Raw genomic sequence first — 16,563 nt, forward strand, 5'->3', positions numbered from 1 at the left:
TGAATATATTACTTACATTTTAAAATAAAAATTTAAATTTGCATGACCAACATTAATTTGTGAAATATTTTCAAGCACTTACTATACACCAAATACTACACCTGACATTGGAGACATACAAAATGAGAAGATCTAGCCCTCTATTTTACAGAGCTTACAGTTTTTACAGTGTGGCAGGGATAAAGGCAGGAAACCAGCACTGGGATATGATGTGCCTAATTCTTTGTATGAAGGCGGTGTTCAAAGTGCTAGAAAAGAGCACCTCTATCTATGTAAGGGGATTAAGGACAAGTGTTCAAATAAGACAGTTCTTATGCTAACAAAGGGTAAGCCAGAGATATTCAGTGGAAAAATAAAGGGTACCGTAAATACAGTAGAGAACAGAAGCTTGGAAGTAGAGAGAGCAAAGAGTATTCAAGAGATCATTACAGATCAGGATTTTGCAAAAGAGTGGGTAGAATTAGATTGAAGATGGTCAAAGGGGACTAGATAAGAAAGGGCATTAAATATCATGTTAGGCAATTTTATCACCTTCTACTTGTCAGACACTGTGCAGAGTGCTGGGGATAAAGATGTAACATGGCCTCTTTCCTGCAGCTTAGCCTAGAGAACAACATCCAGGAAAACCAAGAAAGCAGATTTTGCAATAGTTTTATGCCATGACCTTTCCTGTCTCTGCCTCTCTCTGCACAGACTGTTGCCTTTATCAGAAAAGCTCTACATTCCCTGTGCTCCCCTAGCCCTAGCCTAGCTAATTCCTTTCTCAGGACTCATCAGATTAAATGACCCTTGTTTCCAGGGAGCCTTCTCTGACTACCAAATATCAATCAATTTAACTTGCCATATACTTCAAAGCATGCTGATTCTTCTTGGTAACTTAGACCTCCAAGTTCTTTGTCTCTTTTCTTCTCCAATGCAAGAGCCAAATATGTCTAGTTCACCACTGTTACCTCCAGCACTGATCATAGTATACAGCAGACCCTTAATGAACTAGGTATGAATGAATAAATTTTAAGATAATTTGATATTTTCTGATCACTCAAGCTGACTATAAGAAATCCAAATTATTATATTTATACATTTCAGGTATATAAGACTATGTGGTCTCTTCCTCATGGCTCTAACTACTATGCATTTTAAGTACTTGTATATTTTTTTCTCTTTTCTCAAACCATAAATTGTCACTCTGTACTTTTCACATCTGTGTTTCTAGCAGATTCCAGCTACTTCTAATTTGCAGATATCTGCTGAGTCAAGCAGATAAATCCAGTTACAAAGAATATGATTGGCATAAGACCAAACAGTATATAGTTCTTGAAGATTTTAAAGACGTTTTGGGGAGTGGGTGGATGGAGTGGGATAGAATGGGGATATAGGGAGACACAATGCTCTTTTATTAGTAAACTACTTAAATCTCAGTGAATGGTATCTTTTGTTAACAATACCTTTTATTTTTGCTAACTTCAGTTTATTCTGTGTTATGTAAAGTCCAGATAATTGTTACACGTTTCTTCAAACAAATAAACAGTTGAAAAGAAAAATATGGAACTAAATACCCTACTGTATAAGGTAAAAAAAATAATCACCTGAAAAAAATTGGTCCAAGATTCTAAGGAGAAAAATATTTGAGTTTTCATCAATCCAAGGCAGATACTTTCTTCCATTTACAAATAAAGAGCAGAATCTGTCTCACAATCAAGTCTTAAAAGTAACTGGCAATATTTTTCTTTCTTAGTTGTACATAAAAAACAATGGTGCACCTCAACTGATGGCATCTCAGGTTTGGTGAAATGCAGTACATAATTTTATAAAATAAAAATATTCATCTATTGACTCAATTAGAAAATTCTTAAATCAATGCAGAGAGAAAACACAAATTACTCTTTAATACCTACCTCTGTCTGGGAACTATAAAGAGTGCCCGTACCAGCTTCTTCCTATTTGCTTTTGTGTTCATGTTCATGCAAAAATCCATTGCTGCCTATGGGAGAAAGAGCAAAAGTTTTCTACTGAAAAAAGAAACCCTGCATGTTACAATGGATTTCTACTTGTTTCTAAACATTTCAAAATGATTTTAAGCATACCCCAAACAAAAAGATCACTAAGCTTAAACCTTCTTCTCCTTCTGTATCTTAAAAATATGTTTCACAAACTTTTTAGTTGCAACCTAGTGTTAGAAACACAAATTCAAATGTGTAGACTGAAGACCTATCACACACTGTTAAGCAAATAATTATATGAAATGTGCGATCAATGCCTTTGACCTCAAGAAATAAAGTTAATATCAGGAATATTCTGATAGAACTAGAAAATAGCAAGAATACTTACCAGAAGCCCAGAAATTACTAACACTATTAAGGATGATCAATAAGGAATAAAGTTAAACTAGGCATGACATATAGGCACAGATGGCCAATTATTCCTAAGAACACATTAAGAATAACTCAACACTGACTAAGAAGCTTGTGTCAACAATCAGATTTGGTTAACTTAAACGAAAGATATCAAATCACAGGACTCTATAATAAATATCCAAAATTGTTATTTAGCATAGCAATCCACTTTATTTTATATGTTATATATATATTCTGTATTTTAATAACAAAACTGTGTTTGGTATTTCATCAACATGTCTAAAGTAAGTGTAAAAGAAAAACTAGGAGAGATGCATATTCTGGAAAGCCACTGGAAAACAAAAATATGAATTCTGGGTATCTGTAAAATACAGGCATCTATGTTTTTAAATGTTAAAACATTTTTTATATACGTGGCTTAAGAAAATGACAAGTTATGTTTTAAAAAGAATAAACTGTTATCAAATATCGTCTTTTAAGTATCTCAAATATTTTCCTCTCATAGGTTTACATAATCATTTTATCATTAATTGCAATCTTCAGGTAGATGTGAAGATCAAATTCAAATAAAGGATCCTCATATTTCCCTTAACTATATAAAGGATTTCTTCACTATAGACAGTGATGCATTCAAATACCTCCCATTTGGTTAAAACATTTGAAGAAATAAATGGCACAACTAATGTTGATTCGATTCAAACCCTGGAAACAAACTCCAACTGGTAAGTATTCACCAAGATCAAAACTTTACGTCAATTAATCAAGAGAGCAAAATCAATTAAAACTTTTTCTTCTGCTTACATAGGCAGGACAAAGAATATTTTCAAAGTTTGCATTCTGTAACAGTAAAGCTTATTACAGCTAATTAGAATAACAAAAAAAGAAGCTAAAACTATATGAACCATTGAAAAAATGTGGGCCTCTTAAATAAAAATCCCAAAGGCATGTCCTCAGAAAAGAAATCTGGTTAACACTGGAAAATTTCATACACAAAGGGGAAAAAAACTCACAAATCAATATTTTTGAAAATATTAAGAAAAACTTTAAATGGCTAATAGCGGCCTATGTTTCAACATAAATTAGGAGGCAAATAATGAAATGTACTTCAGTAACTATTAGACCATTATCCTCCGAAATACATATAGCTTTGTATAATCTATCTAAATGTTTTGTAAGATAGAGAAGGAAATAATAGCTTTTTCTACCACAATAATCAAAGGCCATTAGATGAAAAAAAAACTACAGTGTTCAAAAACCTTCAGATTAAGAGTTCATAAAGCTTGTCAATGAACTGGTATATACAGTAGGGGTTCAATAACTATTTTGAGTAAATGAATAAAAGACTACATGAGTGCAAAAACTTCCAAAATTTATAAATTTGAGGAAATTAAAAAGGAAAAAAAAGCTTAACATGCACACTAATTTTAGATTGAATCAATCCTGCCTAAGAAAAGAGAAGGAAGCAAAGGAGTCACCTTAGTGTTTGTTGTCTGTCTGCGTGGGTTACAACTGCTGCTTGACAAGTCACTGAACAGTTTTTTGAAAACTTTTTTCAAAATATTTCAGGTACATGGTTCAACAACCATTTTTTTATTTTATTAAGTAAAAATAAGTCCTTCTGATCATCAAATACATGCAATACCATGCTATTACCCACAGAAGTCAACTAAAACAAGCCTTCACTTTGGGTTATATTTTTTACATAATCATTGAATTTAAAAAGTTCTCAGTTTTCTGCTTATTTCCCAAATACTTTCCCCTCTTAAGCAATTTGGACCTTTGCCAAAATATATGGAAGAAATTCCTTTCATGAGGGAGCTCTCAGAGGAACCTCTAACTCTCAGAGGAGTCCAAAAGGGAAGAGTGGCCCCTATTTTTCATCTGACCCCGAGAGTGAACTCAGAATTTAATATACAGTCATTACTGGCAATAGTTCTTAATGCTGATGAGCACTAAAGGCTACTTTCCAAAAAAAATTAGTAACAATAATGTTACTAGTACACAAAACTGATGAGATCCTTCCTACCTTCAGCTTTCATTACAGTACTCAAAATGGGGTGTGGGTGTGTGCAGGAGTGCCAAGGTCTTTCACCCTCTATTCATATCCAATGAATATATGAACATTTAGCAAAGGAAAGATTCAACCATACCTCAAACTCATAAGTGATTGTCTAAGAGGTGGTTTCTGCTATATTCTATAGAAGACATTTTAAAAGCATCTCTTTAAAATCCAGAAAATAAACACAGTAATTACTACGTTTTTGAAAACTATACACTGACCTAATTACCCCAGAAGCCAATTTAGAATTAGAGTTTCAAGCCTATTTGATTATATGAATAGTTAATGAAATATATTTAAATTATTTGAAGAGCTAAACAAGCTAAAATATAAAATAACCTAACTTTTATAGTTCTTTCCAAGGAACCATTAAAGCATTATGGGAAAAAAAGATAAGAGTACATACACTTTGACCGAAAAATGACCTAACACAGAGATTTTCAAACTGTGGTTCTCAAGAGTCCTTTATAATCTTAAAATTTATTAACAACCTGAAGAAACTTTATGTGGATTACATTTGTCAGCATTTATTAAAAATTAAAACTGAGAAACTTTAAAGATACTAGTTCATTTAAAAATACCAAGAAATCTATTTGTTTGTAACATTTTTTGGAAATAACTAAACATTTTTCCAAATGAAAAAATTTAGTGACAGTTGCACTCTTTTAGAAGACAACTGCATTCTCATTTTATTTATGCATTTGATCTATTGTGATGTGTTGTTCTGGATGAAGTACAGGAAGACAACTTGGCTTCACATAGATATGTAGATGCAAAAGGGAGGTGTATTTTAATATCCTTTGCAGTAACTGTAGATATTCTTTGATACTATACCACCACTTAAAAAGTGGTTTCTTAAGGATTGGTTGTAATACGGAATCTGAAACTGAATCAGTGAAGCTCTTATGCTATCAGATCAAAATCCCTTGGTCTTGCACTCTGAGTGGATCTCTAGCACCATGTAAGATTTTGTAAACACTGTGTATTGGTCACTTAACAACAATGGTTCACTGAGCTACGTAGATCTTTCATACACATACATAATATTTAAAAATTACTTTATTTAATATCACCACCAATCTTATCAGAAAACTCAATAAAGTCATTTCAGAAAAGAACTGTAAGGCTGCCAAACCCTATAGGGATGGACATAAGCTTTCCAAATTTTTAATTTTTGTTGAAACCTCAAATGTGTTTCTTGGTAATAAATATGTTCGATTGCTTTCCTTGAAGTGAGAAGCTCATCTTGTTCATGTTAGAAAAATACTAGTATGCTCATCCGTCCAAGTAAAATCAGTATTCTATGAAAAAAGCAACTAGTTCAGCTTGCAACTCAATCACACAAGTGGCTCTTCTCAAGACAACCTTGAGACAACAGAAGTGCTTTATACGTCCTTCCCATTTTGTTAGATTTAAGGACGTGTACTCAAAGGTTAAAATAAAATAAAATGACTTATTTTTATGGATTCACCTGGGGATTCTTAAGTGAAAGTGGCACTATTCTTTAAATTGCAAATGCAAAGCTGTGAAGATACAGTGGTTACTAGAACAGTTTGCTACCATTGCATCTAGATTTGTGCTAAGATACCAGCAGCTTTACCTATCATTTCTGCAAATCTCAGAACAGTGAAAAGGGGGGAAAAAACCTTAGTATGGAAAATCATTTTGACCTTACAGATCCCCTGAAAGTGCCTCAAAAGACACCAGGAATCTACAGAGGAGACTTTAAGAACTTCTAGTCTAAAACAGTATTTTCTAAATGGTAGGGTCTGTATGTGAAGGTGTGTTATGTCAACCCAACAAGAGTCTAGAAACAATTCCACCCCTACACAGAATTATCTATGAATTGTCTCCAATTTTATGTGTTTATTTTGGATTCTCATGTAAGATTCCAACTGAAGAAATGGGTTATTCTATGGCTAAAAGAGTCTCCAAAGCACAACACTTTTGCTAATAGAGCTATCCTACAAGGTCTATGTGCTTGCTTAAAGTTACATAGACAATCATACCTTGTCTATCAGGTCTCGGTTGACACAGTTAGGCAACTGTTGGAGGAAGGCATCTACTATGAGCTTGAGATGAGATCCAGTGCTGGCTTCTTCATCCTCTTGTTCTAACATAAAAGCAGTTTTTAAATAGGTTAAAAGAACACAGAGATAATATAAGAACAAAAACATCCAACTATAAATTACTTGGGAAATAGACAATATAGAGCTTTTCTTAGTCATGAAAAAAAAAAATGAAGTATTTTTTGAGATATTACCCTAAGAAGTTTGGGTATCTGTAGAATCATAACCCCAAGTCACTAGTTCTTCAGATATTGACAATAAAAAGTCAAAGTTTTACATTGGACACAAAATCTTAAATGTAAGTTTTATGTGACTTTTATCTGCTAAGCATCCCTTCCCCAATGTCTTCAATTAACAGCACTCTAATGGCTGGCCTCTGAAGGCAATCCGCAGGATTCTGACAGAGAAGGGACTGCCAAAACACAGCACACCACCAGTCCTCCTGGCCACCGGTAAGCGTGACACAGCTCTAGCCAAGTCCTTCCGCAACTCTTATATACAAAATGGTGGGAGAGAAGCTCTCTTTTCCTTTGATGTCACTAGCCTGGTGCAGACCCCAGCCATACCTGCTCTCCCTTCATGACATGGAAAATAAAGTGGATCTGCCATAGGAAACAATGAAGCCAATAGAGAGAAAAGCAATACTGACTAAAAGGTAGCCTCCTAATAAAGTATCCTAACTAATACAGAAACTTAAATGGAAGTATTTAGGAAATAGTTAATGTAGTATTTTTACTACTAACTACAAAATATTACTCAGTTATAAAGACAGATAAAATTATCACAGATGAACTGACATGCTAATTGTCCTTATCTCTCAGCCATTTTAGAGTAACTTTCAAATACACTTATGTTAAGATTACATATCGGAATTAAAATAAATTCAGGACAAGCAGGGAAGTAGAGCAAAGTGTAAGAATACCTATTAAGATATGTAGAATTTAGAAATAGAAAACCACTAAAACTTGTAGTCACATAATATGGGATGTGTGTTTCTATTCTAAATCAAACTCTAAAAAAAGTGATGGCCTGGAAACTACAGGGAAACAGGGAATTAAAGAGTAAAGATCCATATTCTTAGGCATGAAGTTTCAGTATAAAAATGAATCAAAAATTATAATTTGGGGGAAAATAGAGCTTACCTTGCTCATCAAGAAGTTTCTTTGTAAGATCTTCAGCTTCATCTCCACCCTCTAACTCCAAGGTGTCATCATTAATTTCTAGGTTCTCCAACTCAAGTTCCAAATCATCAGGATTTGATACCTCTTTATTATCTTTAGGTTCTTTTGCCTCTGAGAACAAAGAATGAGTATCTTTGAATTAGAAGTCATATTGAAATCCTGCTGCAAAAAATAGACAACGATTTACAAAATCTTATCATTTGTCTTACAATCTAGATATATATGCCTGCCAACAAAACCAAGTATAAATTTAATATATTCAGATTTTATAACATATATTATGCTTACTGAGAACAAAGACCGTTAACTTTTTGGCTTCTGGATGCTGTCTGTTTACTGAAGGGATAGATGGATGGACAGATGGATAGATAGAGAGATACATGACATGAGGATCTGTAGTAAAGATGAGGGGGAAATCAAGTTGATTATCTAGATAAAGTGTACTCAGATTAAGGAGGGTCTCAGACTCCAAGATGAGTTAAGATTTTATCTTTAACTTTACCTTTGCTGAGTTACAAGCAGGAGATAAACATCCTTATTATGTTGGATGTCAGGTGTTAGAGAAAACCAAAAATATATGATAAAACAAAGGACAGTGGCCAGGAAATGGTAAAAGGCTATTTATAAGAAGTATAAAAAAGAAACAGGAAGTGCACCTGCTTTCAACAACTGAAACTGAAAATTTTCAGAAGTAGAAAAAAATTTTTTAATTTTCAGAAAAAAACAAAAACAAAAAAAACCCGAGTTCAAGAACTTATGCTTGGACTGGTAGTTACAGTATCAGTGGCTGAATTTACTGTATTTCTTAGCCTCATCTTCTTTTACATTCTCTAACCTCATAATTTCTGCACTGAAAGCAGAAGTGTTTTATTGATACATGATGCCATTATCATATTTGGGAGAATCAAAGCTCTAATTAGAATGGATTGGTTTTACTGCCTCTAAATGGAGAACCTCTAAATGGAGAAAGACTATTATTTTCTCACTCACTCATCCTTTCATTCAACTAACACTTAAATTCCTACTCCCTGCTAAGTATTGTTCTAAGCACCAAGGATACAACTTTCCATCAGGCAAAAAATACTTACCCATGGGAAGCACCCACTACTCTCCAGTGCTCCCTGTTGTCTGGATGTTAAAAAACCAACACTTCCTGATTAGCTATTACATACTCAGAACAAGCTTAAAATGTGAACTTTGCTCTCAAAAAATGTACAATTTGAGGAAATTAAACTAATATATTAGCATGAGGGAGTCAAGTGGGATGGTGAGGAAGGGGTTCCAAGGGAAAAACAGAGCAATGTATGAAGGCTATGAGGCAAGAAGACTGGCCTGCTCCAGAGACTAAAAAGAAAAAATTAAGGGTAATATGCTAACAGAAATAGGAGACGAAGAACTGACCAAACTATGCAGGTCCCAAGAGGTAAGTTAGCAAGTTTATATTACATCCCAAATAAATTAAAGCCATTAAAAGATACTAGGCAGGAGAGTAAATTTAATTTCTTAGAATGCATAAAGAGAGCAAAGGCAAAATCAGGTCAGCCACGTAGAAGGTATTATATAGAGGCCCAGGTTAAGAGGTGATATAGCTTAGATAAGTACCAGTAAAAAGAAAAGAACTGACACATTTCAAAGATTGGATTAGCTAGGCTTAATTACTAAACTGATTACTCCCTCTTCTTCCATCTGACCCTAAGAAACACTGACATTTAAAAAAGCAAGTGAAAGTGGAAGCCCAAGGTTAAGTAGAAAAAAAAATCAGGAGGGTTTAGTACCACAGAAGCCATGGGAAATAAATGTTGCAGGAAGGAAGTAATAAACTGAATGGTTTGAGAGCTCAAATGAGACAAAGACTGGAAACTGTCCATGAAATAAAGCAACACGAAAGTGACTGGTAACTTTGGCAAAAAGAGATGGGAGTTAGAGCTAGAATGGAATGGACCAGAAAATGAGGTAAGAAAGTGAAGAATTTACATATAGCCACTTCTTTCACAAGGACTGCTTAAAAAAGAGACAGGACAGCAGCTGCAAAGGGATGGGAGACCCAGGGAATTTTGGGAGTATTCACTTTGCTTGTTTTATTTATTCTGTTTTGTTTTTCAAAGATGACAACATGTTGAGTACTGAGGTAAGGATCCAGCAGTGCGAGAGAGAAAGAGACAGAGATTGATTGATATTAAAGATACCGGAAGGGAATAACGGATTGCACGGGGCCCAGGAGAAACAGGGAGACAAGACTCAGATGGGCAGGCCTTTGACAAAGGGTGGCCTTTCACCTCATCACTAGGGAAGAGACACTCTTCTACAAAGGCGAAGGCAGACAGATATATAAATAAAGAGAGGCACAATGTTGAGAGAGTTCTGTCAGATGGCTTCTGTCTTCTTTGTGAAGTGCTGTATGAGGCATGACCTGCTAAAGACAGAAGTAGAATGATAACTGGAGAAAGAATACAAGTGCCTTACGGCATGAGAGTAGACAGTGGGAGAGCAGTTGAAGACGAAAATGCTGATAAGTTTCCAAGCAGTGCCGAGGACTAGGGTGAGGTAGGTGATCATAGATTTATAGTTATCAACCTGTCTAACTCATCATCTGTAGGAAAGCTCAACAGTTTGCATATAGAAGGCAATGCAGTGGAAGACTGAGTTCATTACGGACAAACTTTGACAGAATAACCTTTGTAGAGCAAAAAGCTGCTTATTGATCATATCTACATCATATTAACTTGTTCTAAATGCTATGCACAGTCTACAACAAGACAGTCCATATCAATTTTTCAGCACTTTCCTAAATTTTTTTTCTTTTGGTATTACTAATATACAATTACATGAGCAACATTATAGTTACTGTACTCCCCCTATTATAAAGTCCCCACCACATACCCCATTACAGTCATTGTCCATCAACATAGTAAGATGCTATAGAGTCACTACTTGCCTTCTCTGTGTTGTACAGCCTTCCCCATGCCCCACCCACCCACATTATGTCTGCTAATCATAATACCCCCTTTTCCCCTTATCCCTCCCTTCCCAACCATCTTCCACAGTCCCTTTCCTTTCATAACTGTTAGTCCATTCTTGGGTTCTGTGAGTTGGCTGCTGTTTTGCTCCTTCAGTTTTTACTTTGTTCTTATACTCCAGAGATGAGTGAAATCATTTGATACTTCTCTTTCTCTGCCTGGCTTATTTCACAGAGCATAAAACCCTCCAGCTCCATTCATGTTGTTGCAAATGGTAGGATTTGTTTTCTTCTTATGGCTGAATAGTATTCCACTGTATGTATGAACCACCTCTTCCTTACCCATTCATCTACTGATGGACACTTAGGTTGCTTCCATATCTTGGCTATTGTAAATAGTGCTGCAATAAACATAGGGGTGCATATGTCTTTTTCAAAAAGGGCTGCTGAATTCTTAGGGTAAATTCCTAGGAGTGGTATTCATGGGTCAAATGGTATTTCTATTTTGAGTTTTTTGAGGAACCTCCATACTGCTTCCCACAATGGCTGAACTAATCTACATTCCCCAGAGCAGTATAGGAGGGTTCCCCTTTCTCCACATCCTCACCAACATTTGTGTTGTTTATCTTCTGGATGACGGCCATCCTAACTGGTGTGAGGTGATATCTCATGGTGGTTTTAGTTTGCATTTCTCTGATGATTAGCGATGTGGAGCATCTTTTCATGTGCCTGTTGGCCATCTAAATTTCTTCTTTGGAGAACTGTCTGTTCAGATCCTCTGCCCATTTTTTAATTGGATTATTTTCTTTTTGTATATTGAGGTGTGTGAGCTCTTTATATAATTTGGATGCCAACCCCTTATCGGATATGTCATTTATGAATACATTCTCCCATACTGTAGGAAGTCTTTTTGTTCAATTGATGGTGTCCTTTGCTGTACAGAAGCTTTTTTGACTGATGTAGTCCCACTTGTTCATTTATGTTTTTGCTTCCCTTGCCCACAGAGATATGTTCATGAAAAACTTGCTCATCATGTTTATGTCCAAGAGATTTTTAGCTGTTTTTTCCTAAGAGTTGTATGGCTTCATGACTTACATTCAGGTCTTTGATCCATTTTGAGTTTACCTTTGTCTATGGGGTTTGACAATAACCCAGTTTCATTCTCTTAAATGTAGCTGTCCAGTTTTGCCAACACCAGCTGTTGAAGAGGCTGTCAATTCCCCATTGTATATCCATGGCTCCTTTATTGTATTTTAATTGATGATATATGCTTGGGTTTATATCTGGGCTCTCTAGTCTGTTCCACTGGTCTATGGGTCTGTTTCTGTGCCAGTACCAAACTGTCTTGATGACTGTGGTTTGGAGTAGAGCTTGAGGTCAGGGAGCGTCATTCCCCTGCTGTACTCTTCCTTCTCAGGATTGCTTTGCCTATTCGGGGTCTTTTTTTGTTTCATATAAATTTTAGAACTATTTGCTCTAGTTCATTGAAGAATGCTGTTGGTATTTTGATAGGGACTGCACTGAATCTGTAGATTGCTTTAGGCAGAATGGCCACTTTGACAATATTAATTCTTTCTTTGCATGAGCACTGGATGTATTTCCATTTATTGGAACCCTCTTTAATTTCTCTCATGAGTGTCTTGTAGTTTCCAGAGAATAGGTCTTTCACTTCCTTGGTTAGGTTTATTCCTAGGTATTTTATTCTTCTGATGCAATTGTGAATGGAATTGTTTTCCTGATTTCTCTTTCTACTAGTTCATTGTTAGTGTATAGGAATGCAACAGATTTCTGTGTATTAATTTTATATCCTGCAACTTTGCTGAATTCAGGTATTAGATCTAGTAGTTTTGGAGTGGATTCTTTAGGGTTTTTTGTGTACAATATCACATTATCTGCAAACAGGGACAGTTTGACTTCTTCCTTGCCAATCTGGATGCCTTTTATTTCTTTGTGTTGTCTGATTGCTGTTAGGACCTCCAGACTATGTTGAATAAAAGTGGGGAGAGTGGGCATCCTTGTCTTGTTTCCAATCTTAAAGGAAAAGCTTTCAGCTTCTCACTGTTAAGTATAATGTTGGCTGTGGTTTTGTCATATATGGCCTTTATTATGTTAAGATACTTGGCTTTTATACCCATTTTGTTGAGAGTTTTTATCATGAATGGATGATGAATTTTGTTGAATGTTTTTTCAGCATCTATGGAGAAGATCGTGCGGTTTTTGGCCTTTTTTTTGATGTGGTGGATGAAGATGATGAATTTTCAAATGTTGTATCATCCTTGCATCCCTGGGATGAATCCCACTTGATCATGATGGATGATCTTTTTGATATGCTTTTTAATTCAGTTTGCTAATATTTTGTAGAGTATTTTTGCATCTATGTTCATCAGGGATACTGGTCTGTAATTTTCTTTTTTTGTGGGGTCTTAGCCTGATTTTGGTATTAGAGTGATGTTGGCCTCGTAGAATGAGTTTGGGAATATTCCTTCCTCTTCTACTTTTTGGAAAACTTTAAGGAGTTTGGGTATTAGGTCTTCACTAAATGTTTGATAAAATTCTGCAATGAAACCATCTAGTCCAGGAGATTTGTTCTTATTTTATTTTATTCATTTTGTTGTCATTAATCTACAATTACATGAAGTACATTATGTTTACTAGACTCCCCCCTTCACCAAGTCCTCTTAGGTAGTTTTTTGATTACGAATTCAATTTCCTTGCTGGTAATTGGTCTATTAAAATTTTCTGTTTCTTCCCAGGTCAGCCTTGGAAGGTTGTATTTTTCTAGCGAGTTGTCCATTTCTTCTAGGTTATTCAATTTGTTAGCATATAATTTTTCATAGTATTGTCTCATAATTCTTTGTATTTCTGTGGTGTCCATAGTGATTTTTCCTTCTCATTTCTATTTCTGTTGTGTGTAGACTCTCTTTTTTTCTTGATAAGTCTGGCTAGGGGTTTATCTATTTTGTTTATTTTCTCAAAGAACCAGCTCTTCCTTTCATTGATTCTTTCTATTGTTTTATTGTTGTCGATTTTATTTATTTATGCTCTAATCTTTATTATGTCCCTCCTTCTACTGACTTTGGGCCCCATTTATTCTTCCTTTTCTAGTTTCATTAATTGTGAATTTAGACAGTTCATTTGGGATTGTTCTTCTTTCCTGAGGTAGGGTTGTATTGCAATATACTTTCCTCTTAGCACGGCCTTCACTGCGTCCAACAGATTTTGTGGTGTTTAATTGTCGTTGTCATTTGTCTCCATATATTGCTTGATCTCTGTTTTTATTAGGTCATTGATCCATTAATTATTTAGGAGCATGTTATTGAGTCTCCATGTGTTTGTGGGCTTTCTCATTTTCTTTGTGTAATTTATTTCTAGTTTCATACCTTTGTGATCTGAGAAGCTAGTTGGTACAATTTCAATCTTTTTTAATTTACTGAGGCTCTTTTTGCGGCCTAGTATATGATCTATTCTTGAAAATGTTCCATGTGCACTTGAGAAGAACGTGTATCCTGTTGCTTTTGGATGAAGTGTTCTGTAGATGTCCATTAGGTCCATCTGTTCTAATACGTTGTTCAGTTCCTCTGTTTCTGTACTTATTTTCTGTCTGGTTAATTAGCCCTTTGGAGTGAGTGGTATGTTGAAGTCTCCTAAAATGCAAGTATTGCATTCTATTTCCCTGTTTAATTCTGTTACTATTTGTTTCACATTTGTAGGTGATCCTGTGTTGGGTGCAAAGATATTTATAATAGTTATATCCTCTTGTTGGACTGAGCCCTTTATCATTATGTAATGTCCTTCTTTGTCTCTTATTACTTTCTTTGTTTGGAAGTCTATTTTGTCTGATACAAGTACTGCAACTCCTGCTTTTTTCTCCCTATTACTTGCATGAAGTATCTTTTTCCATCCCTTCACTTCAGTCTGTGTATGTCTTTGGGTTTGAAGTGAGTCTCCCTCCTGTAGGCAGCATATAGATGGGTCTTGTTTTTTTAACCATTCAGTGACTCCATGTCTTTTGATTGGTGCATTCAGACTATTTACATTTAGGGTGATAATCAATAGGTATGTACTTATTGTCATTGCAGGCTTTACATTCATAGCTACCAAAGAGAAGGTTCAAGATAATTCCCTTACTATCTAACAGTCTAATTTAACTCACTTTGTATGCTATTACAAACACAACTTATAGATTCTATTTTTTTCCTCCTTTTTCTTCCTCCTCCATTCTTTGTATGTTATGAATTATATTCTGTATTCTTTGTCTATCCCTTGGGTGACATCTATTTAGCCTTAGGAATACTTCCATCTATAGGAGTCCCTCCAAAATGCACTGTAGAGGTGGTTTGTGAGAGGTAAATTCTCTCCGCTTTTGCTTATCTGAAAATTGTTTAATCCTTCCTTCAAATTTAAATAACCTTGCTGGGTAGAGTATTCATGGTTTGAGGCTCTTCTGCTTCATTGCATTAAATATAACATTTCACTCCCTTCTGGCCTGTAAGGTTCATGTTGAGAAATCTGATAGCCTGATGGGTTTTCCTTTGTAGGTGACCTTTTTCTCTCTCTAGCTGTTTTTAAAAATCTGTCTTTATCCTTGAACTTTGCCATTTTAATTATTATATATCTTGATGTTGTCTTCCTTGGGTCCCTTGTATTGGGCGATCTGTTCACCTCCATGGCTTGAGAGACTATCTCCTTTCCCAGATTGGGGAAATTTTCAGCCAATTACCTCCTCAATAACACTTTCTATCCCTTTCTCTCTTTCTTCTTCTTCTGGTACCCCTATAATGTGAATACTGTTCCATTTGGATTGGTCTCACAGTTCTCTCAATATTCTTTCATTCTTAGAGATTTTTTTTTCTTTCTGTGCCTCAGCTTCTTTGTATTCCTCTTCTCTAATTTCTGTCCCATTTACCGTCTCTTCTACTACATCTAATCTGCTTTTAAATCCCTCCATTGTATGTTTCATTTCAGATATGGAATTTCTTAATGACTGAACCTCCATCTTAAATTTATCACTGAGTTCCTGAATATTTTTCTGTACCTCCGTGAGCATGTTTATGATTTTTATTTTGAACTCTCTTTCAGGAAGATTGGTGAGTTCAGTTTCATTTGGTCCTTTTTCTGGGGTTTGTGATATTTTGGTCTGAACCAGGTTCCTTTGATGTTTCATAGCTCTATGTGGTGTGCTCTAGTGCCCAGAAGCTCCAGTCTCTGGAGCTGCTCAGGCCCTGGATTGAGGTTGTGGGACGTAGGGGAGCGGCACTGGTGCCTTCGTGCAGGAAAGAGCTGTTTCCTGATTCCTGGCTGCAGTGTCTGTCTCCAGTATGAGAGCTAGTGGGCCGAGTGCACAGGTGTAAGCCTCTATGCTTGGCATCTCTACCTGTTGCAGGCACGGCCTCTGGCTGGCCTGATGCCAGTGTGGTGACTGCCGGTTTGCAAGCAGGTGCCGGCAGGCCAGGAGGAAGGCGCAGCAGGCTGCATGTCACAGTGGAGGGCCTCGGAGCTGAGTAGGCAGCCAGGGGGATGCAATGCCTGAAGCTCCTCAAAGTTCCCAACTCGCTGGGCAGAGTGTGCCCAACAACCTTGTTCACCTACCCCTTCTCCTTCATAGGAAGCTCCATGCAAACCCTCCCTAGCCCTCTCACTGCTAGGAAGCCTGTCAGACTGCCTTTCCTCTGTCCCAGAGCGGCCCCATGTGAATCCCTGTCCTCCACAAACGGCCAGAATCTCAGTCTTTCAAGCTCTCCGCCTGACCCATCCTCCAGAACACCACACAATGTAGGTTTCTGCTTGCAAAGCAGATCTCCAGGGCTAGGTGTTCAGCAGTCCCAGCTCCGTTTCTCTTCCTCCTGCCGGTGAGCTGAGGTGGGGGAAGGGCTTGTGTCCCACCAGATCAAGGCTTTCATATGTTACCCTGTTTCATGAGGTCTGCTCTGTTCATGAGGTCTGT

The 16,563-nt window shown here is 36.3% G+C and overlaps 1 protein-coding gene across 10 annotated transcripts in view; it reads right to left on the reverse strand.

Moving 5' to 3' along the window:
• Positions 1-16,563, reverse strand: part of UPF2 (UPF2 regulator of nonsense mediated mRNA decay) — a 185,345-nt gene that overhangs the window by 103,703 nt on the left and 65,079 nt on the right. For all 10 annotated transcript variants that reach the window (XM_036908120.2, XM_057498192.1, XM_057498191.1 and 7 more), the window contains 3 exons: positions 7,625-7,774; positions 6,423-6,526; positions 1,896-1,981 (listed from right to left, as the gene is read on the reverse strand). In XM_036908120.2, the coding sequence (XP_036764015.2) occupies positions 1,896-1,981; positions 6,423-6,526; positions 7,625-7,774 (340 nt within the window). The remainder of the gene's footprint in view (positions 1-1,895; positions 1,982-6,422; positions 6,527-7,624; positions 7,775-16,563) is intronic.

Source organism: Manis pentadactyla, chromosome 3 (assembly GCF_030020395.1).
Source record: "Manis pentadactyla isolate mManPen7 chromosome 3, mManPen7.hap1, whole genome shotgun sequence".
Lineage (NCBI taxonomy): Eukaryota > Metazoa > Chordata > Mammalia > Pholidota > Manidae > Manis > Manis pentadactyla.